This window comes from Cucumis sativus, chromosome 6 (genome assembly GCF_000004075.3).
Source record: "Cucumis sativus cultivar 9930 chromosome 6, Cucumber_9930_V3, whole genome shotgun sequence".
Classification (NCBI taxonomy): Eukaryota; Viridiplantae; Streptophyta; class Magnoliopsida; order Cucurbitales; family Cucurbitaceae; genus Cucumis; species Cucumis sativus.
Genome location: NC_026660.2, coordinates 8,844,304 through 8,859,545, shown reverse-complemented (window position 1 = coordinate 8,859,545; position 15,242 = coordinate 8,844,304). Strand labels below are relative to the sequence as shown.

The window sequence follows — 15,242 nt, the reverse complement described above, 5'->3', positions numbered from 1 at the left end:
CATATGAAAGGAAGAAAGAAAAGGAAATTGTGTGGTTGGTGGAAGGAGAACGAACAGTATTGGTAGATATTTTCCTGTCTTAGAATACGAACATAGCTTCGTAATTTATGATATAAATCATTTCAAGGTACGTTATAACTTCAAAAAGTATATATACCATACTTGCTTTAGTATACATCGCTTTAATACTTAGGTGTATCTTGTTTGTACTCGACCTTTTGCAATTCATTTATTATATTTTAGTAAAATTTTCCACTTTGAAGTTTAAATGGTCAAAATTGCATCCAATTAATTAACCAATATATGAAACAGTATCATGTTTCATGTATAGAAATAAACAAGCTAAACCCAATTTCCAAGTTAAGTTAAAATGTGTGGGAGACCATAGAGAAAGAACCTACGTACAATATAACTAAATTTTGCGTTGTTCACAAAATCAGGCATAAATATTTAGCTTCTTAGAAATTAAGTATATTGCTAGGAGTTGTGAAATTGAGAAGCCATGGACTATTGAATTGGTTCCAAAATTGGTCTTGAGTCCAATCCATTGTCATCTTTGGAACTTGAAGATCAGTCAGCATGCCAAAGCCTTTGGGTATTTGTATGCTTGTCGTCGACAATGACAAAGACGATGACCCTACGTCGGCCACCTTTGAATCAACTTCTTCTTCTTCCCCACAACTTATCTCTTCTTTCATTGCCACTACTTCACTTGAATTCAGCCTTGGAATACTTCGAGTGCAAAATGAGTCTTGATCATCACCTTGTTCTTCTTCACTCATTAATGCAGGTGTTAATATTATTGTAGTATTATTATTAATTTGCAAGTTCTTTGTCTCTTCCTCCACTGCCCTTTGCTCCAACACCTTCATTGATGTTGCTTTTCTATATATCTTGCAAAGCACTATGTCCTGCAAATCAAATTACGTTTCTTTAAAAAAATATTATCATTATTAAACCCTACTTTTAATCTTTTTAAAAACAACGCTTTGCATATACTGTGTATTAATCCACCCTTTTAGCCACCAAAAGAAAACTTTGTGTTTCTTTTATTCATTATATTTTTGACACATAAATGTTCAATGATTCCCGTTTCTTAACTCAAATATTTAAAGGTTTACGAAGGTTAAGCAGATGAATTTTATTACCATTACTGGAAGAGAAGAATTGTGAGGAAGACGATACTCGTTCATGATCCAATCAGTCTTGGTTCCTCTAGGAGCTCTTCCTTTGTAGAAAACAAGAGTTTTCCTTAAACCAATAAATCTCTTTGGATCCGAGAAGCTCAAAATTCTCCTGTCCGACCCCGTGGCTTTCCAGTACCCAATTCCGGTCGTCCGATTAGGCCGCCCCCCGCCACAACCGCCGTGCTTTCTATCTCTTGGTACAAAGAAATACCACTCTCTCTCACCATTCTTCGCCAAATCTACAAAAGTTAAAATTAAATCAAACAAATTAATCCTTTTGAAGAAGAAAGAAAGAGAAAAAGAAAGAAAGAAACATAAATTAAGTAATACCAGGTAAATCCCAAGGGTCGTGTTGGTAAATGTTGAGAAATGTAATAACATCGAAGCTATGTCGGCGTTTCCCAAAAACCATTTGCTTGAGATAGAATTCAAGAAGCTCTTCTTCAGTTGGGTGGAATCGAAAGCCAGGGAGTTGGCCATGGAAGCTATGATGATGAGCTTTATCCGCCATGGAATAAGCTGTGATCCTAATAATTAATGTGTTTACAGGTTATATAAATGCTTATATTTATATATAAAATGAATGGAAATGGGATGTTGTTAACTTAGTGGGTGTGTATGTTGTGCAAGTGCTAAAGGGGCCACTCAAAGGACTTGGTCTCTCAAATACAAATTTAATACCTTTTTGTTTCTTCAAATTTGATCTGCCTCTGATTGTGGGCCCATCACACAATAAACTTTACTTTCTTCATCACTTTCTACTCATCTTCTTCTTAGGTTCTGAATAACTTACCAGGGAAGATTGTGCAAACTCATGCAAAAGTTTAAACAAGTGAAACTAAATTCAATTATAATATATAACACCCCTCTTTACTAGCCTATAGGTTCTCATATCACACTACTTTAGTATCATCCACTTAAAACATCAATTAATTTAATATTCCTCTTAAACTACCAAAACACTTAAACTCGTAAGTGATGGTAAATTTAATTTTATATCATCTAATAAAAAACTCATACATATTCTATCAATGAGCAATCAATTGATTCGAACCTTGAACTTTAAAAAGGCCTTATGGTAACATTCTAATAAGTTTACCGTGCATGTTCTATAATTTTGTATCAAATTAAACGATTTTGGTACACTATCTTTTACCAAATCTAAATGTTCTTGGTACACAATCTTCTACTAAATCTAAACAAACTTGGTACACGATATCTTGAGTAGAAAATCATTCAGATATTGATACACGATCGTTAAGATCTTAGTACACGATCTTGTACCAAATCTAAACGATCTTGGTAGACAATTAATCTTATACCAAATCCACTACTACAAAAATGGGTTTACTTGACGCTAGCAACTTGTACATACTTGACGTTTTTATTAAAAAAACGTCAAGTATGAACTATGTTAAAGAAAAAACGTCAAGTATAGTCTTAAAAAATATGAAGTTTTCACGAATTTTTTTTAATTATTTTATGTTAGCTTTATTTGACGTTTTTTTTTTTTTTTTTGCGTCAAGTATAAAGTAGATTTTACTTGACATTTTATTCGAGTTAAAAGTAGTGAACATTTACTTGACACAAAAAACATGTGAGGTATGGTTTTAAAAAAGAAAATTTTTACGTTAACTTTTATATGACATGGTTTTCGCGTCAAATATAGTGGAGATTTATTTGACAGTTTATTCGCGTCAAATATAGTGGAGATTTTACTTGACGTTTTTTTCGTGTCACGTATAGTGGACATTTACTTGACGCGAAAACAACGTCAAATATAGTTAACATTTTTTATTTAACACTTTTAAAATGTCAATTGCCAAAATGTCAAATATAAAACGTTTAAAAATATGAAAATAAAAAGTATAAAAATCAACTTATTAAAATAATTTTTTAAAATCAACTTATTAAAATAATTTTTTTAAAATCAACTTATGAAAATAAATCTTTTGAAATTTTTCACTTAAATAATTTGAAATCTCTCATTAAATTAAATTTACTAAAATCTCTCGTTAAAATAAATTTGTTGAAAATTTTCCTTTAAATAAAATTATTGAAAATATTTCCTTAAATAGATTTATTAAGATATTTTAATGAAAAACTCATTAAATAAATTTATTAAAATATTTTAATAAAATATTATTAAATAAATTTTTGAAATCTTTCACTAAAACAAACTTTTACAAATTTTGACTAAAATAAATTTGTTGAAATCTTTACTTAAATTAAATTTATTAAAATCTTTCTTTTAAATAAACCTATTGAAAATATTTTATTTAAATAAATTTATTGAAACCATTTCTTTAAATAAATTTATTAAAACATTTTAATGAAAAGTTTATTAAATAAATTTATTAAAATACTTTAATAAAAAATTGTTAAATAAATTTTTTGAAATTTATCACTAAAATAATTTTTTGAATTCATTAAAATAAGTTTATTGAATCTTTCCTTTAAACAATTTTATTGAAAATATTTCATTAAATAAATTTATTAAAATATTTTATACAAAATTTATAAATAAATTTATATATTTTAATGAAATCTTTCATTAAGTAAATTTATCAAAGTATTTTGATGAAATGCTTATTTAATAAATATTAAAATATTTTAATGAAAACATTATTAAATGTATTTGTTAAAAACTTTAACGAAAATATTATGAAATAAATTTATTAAAAAAATTAATAAAAAATAATTAAATAAATTTATTGAAATCTTTCATTAAAATATTTTACCAAAACAGATTTGTTGAACTGTTTCACTAAATAAATTTATTTAAATATTTCATCAAAGAAATTCATTAAAATATTTTATTGAAATGATTATTAATGAAATTTATTGAAACATTTTAATAAATTTTAAATGGATCAACTTTTTCCATTGTTTAGTTTTTAGTTTGTAGTGTAGATTAATAATAGATCCAATTTATTGGTATATCTCCATAATTATTTACTTTTACACATCATTTATCACTACTCACATAAAAAAAAATTACAAATTTTGTGACATGATTAGACAATTTGATAGACAAAAATAGGTGATATCCAGGAGATGCATATCTAAATATTGTGTTGGTAAGTGATATAATATTAAGTTCTCGCACATCAACTTGATTTTATGAAGTTTTGTTTAATAAAAAAATCATTTTATTAAAGTGAGCATATATAACTCAATTCAGTTATTTACCAAAAAAATTAAAATCAAAATAATTTAGGGTTTCTTTTTTCTTTTTTTGTTTCTTTTTATGGAAAGATTGAAGATCTTGGAAACCTAAAACATAATTTAAGAAAATTGTTTAATGATAGCGAAAATTAAGAATAAATTAATAAAAACAAATAAATTGAAACAAAAACTCACAAACCGCTCTATTTAATTTTTTTAAATGATATAATTAAAAAAATATTATCAAAAACTAAGAAATAAAGAAAAATAATAATAATAACAAATTGAAAACAAGGTACAAATCTATTGTTTTCTAATTTTCACCCTTTCAACTTATTTTCTATTATCAATTCCTAATTTCTCCTATAAAAACCTTCTTTCCTAATTCAAAAAATATTCATCATCTCAAATCTTTATATTCTCATGATCAATCCATGGATCTTCCTCAAAAGTTAACAAAAACTCATGTAATTTTCTTTCCTTTTTAATGTTTCTTTCATTTTTTTCTATAGAAATTTTCATGTTGATTATTAAAAATGATTAGTGGGCTTTTTTTTCAACTTCCTCAATAACACTTCTTTCCTTTTATATATTGTTAAAAAAGGTATCCAATGAAAAGATGAAAAATTTATTGCTTTTCAAGTTTTAACCTTAAAACAATATATATGGAAAAAATTTATATTTATATATTGTTAAAAAAGCTTGTTTTATTTTATATTTATATATGAAAAAAAATAATTTTTTGAAAAGTTTATCAAATATATTTATTGAAATATTTTAATTAAATTTATTAAATTCATTTAATTAAAAATATCAAGTAAATATATTAAAATCTTTTATTTCCCTATTTTTAGTAATCCCTCACGTCTCCACGATGAAACCCTATTCTCATCTCCACGCTTCCACACAACACAGGCGAACGGCCACTTCTTCGAATCGACGGACGACTTCCACACAACACAGAGTGGCAAACGGCGAATGGCTTCCACACGACGAACGCTTCCACCCGGCGAACAGCTTCCACCCGGCGAACAGCTTCAACCCGTTGCGAACAGCTTCAACCCGACGAACGGCTTCCACGCAACGAATAACTTCTACAGTGAACGGCTTCCACGACTGCGAACATCTTCCGCACGGCGAACTGCTTCCGCACGGCGAATTGCTTCCGCACGGCGAACTGCTTCCGCGTTCAAAGGTTTTTATGCTCCTCATTCTTATTGTATTTAACATTTTTCAATGAATAATGCTCCCTTGAAATTGATTTATATCTTGTAATTAAGGATGATATTGTAAACCCAAAGTGAGAAACACACAAAGAGAAGAAAATTGAGAATGACTCTTGTATATTTATATTTATTTGTGTTATATGTTTATGTTGTTTATGTTCAAATTCGTAAACAAATGGTATAATCTAATTGACAAATAGAGAAGACCATCATTTTTCTTTATTGTTGTTTTTTTTACAGGAATGAGTAATGAAAAATTAAGGATGACTCTTGGATGTTTTAGACCGTAATTAATTTGTTGTCGTTATGGTTATAATTATCATATTGATTTGTTTATAGTAATGAGTAATGAATTGGTATATTTACTCTTGGTAAGATTCATACTTTTGAATGCCATTTTTTTTTATAGTAATGAGTAATGAATTGATCTTGTGTGCATCATCATATCCCAATTACACATGCATCTTGGAAGTTGGTGTCGACTGAGTTGAAAGAAAAAGTATACAATATGATTGAGGTATGTAATCATCCTTCTCATTTGGAAATCATGTAAATACTACACATTTATTGTATATTTTGAGTCATACTACCTTGTGGTTATCCTGTAGCCTTGGTAGCCCCATAGCCTTGGTCTTGTGGCTATCCTGTAGCCTTGGTAGCCCCGTAGCATTGGTAGCCAATCATGTATATATTACACAATTATTGTATATTTTAAGTTGTATTATGTGTGGCTATCCTGCTATGGTAGCCAATCATGCATATATTGGTAAATGTAAATATATTTATAAAATAATTTTTATTTTAATCTAGCACATAATATAATATATATGCATTGTTAATTGGTTGTGTTATAGTGTTCTTTACAAGTAGGTACGGTTGAATGTGGATATTATGACATGAGATACATGCAAGAAATTGTGACTAAGGACACAAACATTATCACTGGTGCGGTATGTTTTTAAACTATTTACATTGTAAAGTTATAGATAGTATATTATGACTAACTCAAATATTTTACAAAGTGTATTCTACTTTTTATGTTTTATAGATTGATACAAGAAGCCCATACACACAGCTTGAATTGGATAGACGAGGGGAGTGGGCTGGATTTTTAGCTCGGTACATATGATAGACACACCTAGATATGATCATGTTAATTTTGTAAATGGCTAAGATATGGGAATGCTCATAACCTTTTTTGTGGAAACGTTTTGTTCATAGCCATTATGAGGGCAAAAGATATATGGGGATAGGCTTCAATTTTGATTATATAAGACAACTATTATCATTTAATATTTTGGAATAGGACACATATAGGAAATTTTAGTTGGCTATATTGGATTGGAATTGTGTAATTGTTGATGACATTGTTGAGAATAATGAAATTATTGTTGGTTTACATATTATACTAAACTTTTTGTCCTTTTTTTTGTTGTGTAATTGTTCGTTGGAGAATTTGTTTTGTTTACGGATATGTCTTATTGAAGTAAATGTATGTAATGCAGAAAATAAAAAATGAAAAAAGAAAAATTTAGTATATTTAATATATTAATAAATGGTATAAATGACATTAAATACATGTCACATATACTATCTTATTTGAGTCAAATATACCATTTTACTTGATGGATATATAGTGTCAACTATAAAATTTTACTTGACATATACATAATGTCAAATATACTATCTCACTTGACAGGTAAATAGAGTCAAATATATATCTTACTCGACTTGTAAATAGTGTCAAGTATACTATCTCACTTGACAGGTAAATAGAGTCAAGTATATAATTTACTCGACGTGTAAATATTGTCAAGTATACTATCTTACTTGACACAAAAATGATGTCAAGCAATAGAGTACTTGACGTTTTTTTAGTGTCAAGTAATAGAACTATACTTGACAGTCGATTACTTGACGCTTTTTAAAACGTCAAGTATAGATTTACATGACACTGTATTAATGTCAAGTAATTCAATTTTTGTAGTAGTGATCTAAATGATTTTGGTACAAGATCTTCGATACAAGATCTTTTAGATATTAGTACATGATTATTTAGATCATATTAACATAATTGTGTAGTTCTATTTCAATGATAGGGAAGAAGACTTCAAATTTAAACGATCGTGTTGATCATGGTAGACGATCGTTTAAATCATGTCAAAATGATATTTAAATGATCTTGATGTTCTTGTATATGAGGAAGATGAAACAACTTCAAAAAATATTATCGAAAATGGTGAAGATGTGAAATAGAAGATTTATACCGAAGAATAATTGATCTTTTAAAAATATAAGAAAGACAAATCTTGAGAAAAAATCTAAAAACCATGAAAATATTTTATCGACTTCGTCGACTTTTGTTTTTGTTATTCTAAGTCTTAAATATTTTTTAATTTTGTTACATTCATCAAAACTAATCTATACAAAAAAAAAAATGTGAATTTCATTATTTTATTTAGAGAAGAACAAAATTAGCTTTTATTTCCGGTTAAAACTAATAGTTGAAATAGGTAAAAATTATGGAACCAATTACAACAATTATGTAAGTTTAGGATAGAAGATATGATTTTTTCCCCATAAATCTTAAGTTTACATCTCAATAGTAATCAGTGCATAGTTGTTAATGTACATTATTTTAACTCGAGAGAGAGGTAATGTCATCATAGATCAATAAATAAAATATATGTTGTTATTAAATATCTGAGATTACTGAACGTACCATAAAACTTATATGAATAATCACATATAAAAAATATATAAATGTAAAGGAAGATAGGAAGTAAATACATAAATGTCACGAAAGAAAGTAGAAATATATAAAAAGATAATTTTGGTGGAATGGTTAGTTTGTGTGAATATGGTCACGTTTTAATCTAAAATTGCTTCTTTATATAATACCTAGTAGAGCTATATGTATTTAACTCCTACAAATTTTTACTCGATGTTTGCGATATGCATGCATGTCCTTATCCCTACTAGATATCGACAAATACTTTCTTTTGTTTTCCTTTTGCAATAAAATGTTAAAAGTAATGATAGAAACATCAATTAAGGAGTTCAAAAAAAAATGCAAGATGTATGAGGAAGGAGATATATATCCACTCTATAACTTATTCAAAGGTTTTTCTAGAATTTCTTCCATCCAAATTGTTTTATGGCTGCTCTCTGTCCTTTTATTTTTTCCATTACGTAGACTACGGTATTATATAGGTCTTTGCTGCATATAAACAAATGATTAACTATTTTCTTTTCTTTCTTTTAAGTACTGACCATGAATGTGATGTAACTCTTAAGTTTATTGACTTTTAAGTTAACTTAAAAGGTCTAGAAACGACCCAACTTGGAGTGGTTATATGTAATATAAACGTTACATACAATATAAACCATATTGTTCATGTGAAAACATGTGAGCAGGGTTATTCTACATAAAGAAGTTTATACATGGATCAAACTGAGAAATAATTGGTTTTTCTTTATAACATTGTTGTTTATAGGAACCAATATTTCACTAAGATGACCATAGGAGACTTGACCTTGATCCTAAGTAAGTTGTAAACTTCTACTTATGATGACGGTCCTTTGATTTGTATGGATGAGGTTGACTAATGATAGTCGACTCAACAAGTCTAACATTTTTGGGCTTTTACTAAGTAAGGAGCTTAAAACACAACGATGACAAGATGGAAGGTCATGCCTCGCCCCGTAACACCTCCTGACCCTCGAGTTGCAGGGTGGGATGCGACAGCTACATTTCTTGGGAATGGAACAAGTGCAAGTTTATAAGTTGCTCTTTTGGAAAACTTGAGCTAAAGATTTAACTTGTCTTTGTTAGATGTTTCGAAAAGACAACATGACAAGAAGAGGATGAGGACGATGTGGGAGTAGATCGCATACAACAGTTAAGCTCGATATGGCTCGATAAGAAGCTCAAGTAGTTAACCTAGATGCTAGAAGAGAAAGAGAAAAGAAATTATATATATGATAGAGTTGCCCAAAGGGTTGATTGAAAGATTGTCAAGAGAACCAGAGAAAAAGTTTGGAATAGAGCGGCTAAAAGCTTTAGCAGCCCAAGAATTCACAGAAAAGATTGAGCTAGAACAAGCGGAGAAATGGATAAGAACATTGGAAAAGAGTTTTAGAGTTGTGCAATGTGCAGAAGAGAGTAAAGTGGAATTCACAGTGCTCTTACAATGCAAGAAGGAGCAGAAGATAGGTGAGGAAGAGTGAGCAGAAAAAAGTTCAAGGAGATTTTCAATGGGAAGTATTTTTATAGGACTTACAAAGAAGAAAGGTGAGATGAATTTCTCCATTTGGGGCAAGGTGAGCTCTCGACCCCATAATATAAGAGGAAGTTCACCAAATTTGTGAAGTATGCATTGGTGATGGTGGCGATAGAAAGAAAAAGATGTAGATGTTTTGAGACTAGTTTAAGACCACAAATAAGAACTCTGGTTACAGCTTTAGCTATGCGGTGTGATTATGCAAAGTTGGTGGATGTAGCTCTACGAGCTGAGAGGAGTTTGGGAGGAAAAAGATCAAGTACTATGGTGAGTTGAGCTAAGAAACAAGAAATTTTCCAACTGGTGTTACGAACATTCGTGAAGGACTAACTTACTATTATTAGTCTATATCCATGAACACATAAATATATCTATAGTGAGAGGAGATCAATTGTGAGTCTTTAGTGGAATATACACACAGTTAACGAATATTGATGAATGTGGTTAATAAGCTTAGTCAATTAATCTCATATTGTTGTAGCTTCTGATTTGTAGGTCCATTAGATCCCCTTCCTAGGTCATAAAGGATAATGAGAGTTATTTATATTAGTTGTAATTTGAAATTTCAAATTCACTTTGAATGTATGGTGATACATATAATATAAAAGTTTATATTTTAATTAAACTTTATGATATAAATTTAATATTTGATATTATTCAAAATTAATTTATGAGTGATAAAGTATTTGAATGAGTTCTCTCAAAAACATTTTCACAATCCAATTGGTTCCCACGAACCAATCTCTTTCCAAAGGATAGAAATGTCTCTGATGGGTGGTGACCCAAATTCGGTGATTTGTAGGTTCAGAAACGTCAATAAGAGTAAGTTACTCCATTTTGTAATTCTCTAATCTATACTTTGTAGATTCAGAGATGTCAAGAAGAGGAAGTTACTCTATTTTGTAATTCTCTCATCTATAATTTGTTTAAGCATTCTTAACCTTAATTTAAATTATAAGAAAATTTGTTTCTGTAACTTTTTGCCAATGTACAGTATTTTAATTTTCCAATTAAATTGAAAAAATCTCTGTAAAATCTTCCGCTGCCAAGAGCTTTTATCCCTTCAAAAGTAATTTTTTCAATGTAATCGTCTTTCTAAAATTTAAGTTTAATGATTGTATTAAATTATTTATGCTGCAAAGGACTTTTGTCCCTTCAATACCAAGATCGTTTAGATTATTATATATAAGTGTATCAATATCAAAACGATTAGTCGTTTATCCCAAATAGACATAATAAATCATTATCATTGTCTATCCTAGATAAATACGTGATAGATTCAAATTATCATTTACCATAATCTAAACTATCGCATCCCAACATCTAAACAATCTTTTAGACTACATTATACGATCATTTAAATTATAAGTTTTTTCACGCACATGTGTAGTCGAGTAATTGTAGGATATTTTTGTTATTCCACATTGTGAGATTTTTTCTTTTTAAAACTTCTTCTATACTGTGTAAATATTTTTGCGTTTTATTTTATTTTTTTAAAAAACCTTTTATATGTTCTTCAATATTAATTAGGTTGGAGTTTTGAGTTAACAAGGCCTTGTTACGACTATAGATACCATATAGGGACCTTTTTCTTCATCTTTATACACACCTACGCAAGTGGACTTTAATGAAACCTACCAAACACATTACCTAAAATTATTAAAAATTGAAGCAACTCAAAATCGATCTCAAGTGTATCATCTACTTGTGGCACTTTAATTAGTAGTCCAAAACTACTTTGACAAATTATGGTTTTTTACCACGTCAATTTTTTAGTTTTCTCAAATTAAAAATAAAAATAAATAAATGGTGGCACTTCTCTAATAACCCACTTTTTTTTATGTATTAAAAAACAAAACCAAACCTCTAACGTAACTTTTATACAAACAACTTGAAATTGTATTTTTTGTTTCAATTATTTTCATTTATGTAATCTTAATTAAATAGGGAAGACGATTTAAAGTTGAAATCAATAAAATAAAAATTTAAAGAACCTTAAGAAGAAGAAAAAATGTGTGACTTAATTTAAACAAAATGATTGAAAGTGCACTAGAAAGGAAAACAAAATGTCCCACCATGATTAGGAAGAAAAGGGTATTGGCTATATAAATAGGTAATTTCTATTATAAATATAATTACGTAGATATATATAACCTACAATAGGATACCAATATTTCTATAACTCTTCTTCAATTTCATGTTGTAACATTCATGGCATTAAATTTCATAGTGTAACACATACCATGACATGTTCTATAAATAGAGGTGTATGGTACTTTTGTAAAACACACCACAATTAAGTTCAATTGTTCTCTACTTCTCATTCTCTTTTTTTGTGTTGTTTCATTAATTGTTCTTATTTAGCTTCTTTATTCTTTATTTTATAACAAAAAAAATTACAAAAAAGAGTTCATAACACCTATTTTTTGCATATTGTCAATACAACAAATAATTAATGATATCACATAGTTATCGAATGGTTATTCATTTTTAAATTTGCTACTTTTGTAATTTAAAAAATGTAGTGGATATTGTCATAAATATTTTTGCTATTCTTTACAAATGACCATAAAAAGAATGATATTCTTACAAATGCCTAGATAATAATATATATGGGAATAGTCGGATCTAAAGTCCTATTTATCTCTAATTCACGAAGGAATTTGGGAAAATATTTAAGAAAAAAGGATTATTTAATTTTAATTTCTTGATAAGAAATGAAATTATCTAATACGTCTTTTAAGAATATATAAATATATAGGTTAATTATCATAAATATAACAAGACACCAAAATATTTACGGTCCGTGTAACAAAACAAAAAGCCTATGGTATTTTCACAATATTTCAGATTTGCCCTTTAATATTGTAGATGACTTTTCACTTCTTTTTCTTCTTCTTTTTTGCGATTTATTCATCACTTTTTCGTATTATTAATTTTTTTCATGTTATTACTTCTTCTTCATTTCTCAATTGTTCTTGTTCATGATTTCTTCATTTTCCTCTTCTATAATTTCTTTCTTTTTTTATTTTTCACTTCTTCAAATTCTCACTTAGTAAATGATCTCCATCATCTCTCATATATTTTCTCTTTCATATCTAAATGATCGTGTACCAAAACCTACATGATCAAGATTTTGTACCAAATATAAAATATCATGATACATGATCTTGAACAAAAATTGTTTAGATCTAGGTATACAATCGTTTAGCTCATAACACGCAATCGTGTGGCCGGTGTTGATACTACCTATACGATCATGTATCATATTTTTCTACATGGCTGAATATCATGATAGTTTAGAAGAAGAATTACACGTGCATGTGTGGTCGGTTAATCGCATGTTGACTAGCGCATTTTTGGTATTAACATCGTGGGTCTATTGACTTTTTCCGTTTTCGAAAATTTTCTATACAGTGCAAATATTTTGCTAGTTTATTATACTTTTTAAAAAAATCCTAAATATATACTATTTTTATTGATTATATAAGGTATATTTTAATCTCTTTGTAGTTATCTTAACTTTAACAAAAAAAATAATATGATTAAAAAATAAAAAATAAACTTAGCTTAACATTAACATTAATAAGTATGTGCCTCGTTTCTTCAAATTCGAGATTCGAATCAAGGTTGTCGTTTCAAAAAATAATAAAATAAAGTCATATTTTCTCAATTATTTTAATAGAGTTGGCAAAAATAGCAAAAAAAAATTATGATAATAGAACCATATTACTTACATTTTTTAAATTGCAAAAATGGAAAATTTAAAAGCACATGACCGTCATATTTGCCAAATTTACAATATGAAAAGAAAAATATGTTATGATCTATTACATTCTCTTTTTTCTTTTTTTTTTTTTTGTGATACCAAATGCCACATGTGAGTGTGAGTTGGCATAGTTAATTAATTATATAATATTCTCAAGGGATGGAGCCCACACGGTGTAGATGAATCATCAAAGTGCTGACAATTGGACCCATGACGTGCCTTCAATCAATATAAGACTTATTTTGTTTATTTGGACTTTTACTTTAGAATTCCAATTTGTGGAAATTCCACCTCAATTTCCACCACATAATTTTATTTTTCTTCCTTTTACTTTTTCAGCCACACCAAAAAGAGAGAGACAGAAAATCTCCTAAATTTCTTTTAAGACTAAAGAGACTGAAATTATAACTTCTCAACTCATAAAATTTTAACTTCCACTGGACTAGCTACACCCATTCTTTTGTCAAAAGAAATTATAAACTTAACTGCATTTAATTTAATCAAAGTTTTTAAACATGATTAATTCCCTGATCAGTTCATTCTCATAGTTTACCAATTCATTAATATACATAATTAAATTTAACACATTGATTCATAATTATAATTATAATTGTACTTTTCACTTTCATTCAATTTGATTCAAATTCCTTTTTAAATGTTCATTTTGATGTATGTGTTTATAAAATGTCTATTTTGATTCTATCTATATTTATATTTGAAATTAATTTTCTTAGTTCAACCTAAAAAAAAGTTCAAATTACTATTTCAAAAATATTCAAAAGGTACATTTTGCCTACGTTACTCGTTACAATATAACATTTATAAATTTTGGATGGACGAGTTTCATATTTTAAATATAATTTATTCAAGTTATTTGAATTTTAACTCCAACGCATCTTCATTTTAAAGGAAGTCTCATCTTTATACTATACTTTTTTTATGTACTTGACCAAAACTCTCATAAGATGAATCCAAAAGAGAAAAAAAATATCTTCTTAGATTAGAGTCTTATCGACGAACACGAAAATTCAATGAGAGAGCGACAAATTTTTTTCCAAACAATTAAGTTTATCACGTGTAAACATTTACTTTGTAAAACAAAAAATGATTTGAGAGATAATAATTAATAACTTTCACACCAAATCATAGTTAGAGTCAAGTAAAGTATTTTCATTCTATTTAAAAAAAGAAAGAAAGAAAGGAAAGAAGTCTAAAGAAACCGCGTATTGTACAATTGAACCAAAAGTCTATAAAGAAAATGATGGGAAATAAGGGTGTTAGTTTGCGAGGAAAGTGATGTGCAAAGAAAAAGAAATATCATAAGTAATTAATTGATTTAATTACTTGTTAATACTGTTATTATTATTTCTCATCCGCGTTGCAACAGCTATTTTAGAATCTATTTAAATAAATATTATCACAAAAAAGGGTTAGTGGCAAAAGTATTGACAACCACGTTTGTAGCTCACTTGCTAGTGTGCCGGTGTTGACTACCAACTGTTCATCTTGCACAAGGTCATATACTCAATACACCACTTTAATACCAAGTTGTGTACCCAATCCATGACTTGAACGCGAAGTTGTATACCTAGTGTACGACTTCATGTTT

At 28.2% G+C, this 15,242-nt stretch overlaps 1 protein-coding gene across 1 annotated transcript; it reads right to left on the bottom strand.

Annotated features, from left to right (window-relative positions):
* Positions 1 to 263: 263 nt before the first annotated feature.
* Positions 264 to 1,861, bottom strand: LOC101212552 (NAC domain-containing protein 22). The gene is made up of 3 exons (XM_011658635.2): positions 1,518 to 1,861; positions 1,149 to 1,426; positions 264 to 911 (listed from the first exon to the last, which is right to left on the bottom strand). The coding sequence occupies exons 1-3, from the start codon at positions 1,696 to 1,698 to the stop codon at positions 459 to 461; spliced, it is 912 nt and encodes a 303-aa protein (XP_011656937.1). The 5' UTR covers positions 1,699 to 1,861; the 3' UTR covers positions 264 to 458.
* Between the last annotated feature and the right edge of the window lie 13,381 nt (positions 1,862 to 15,242).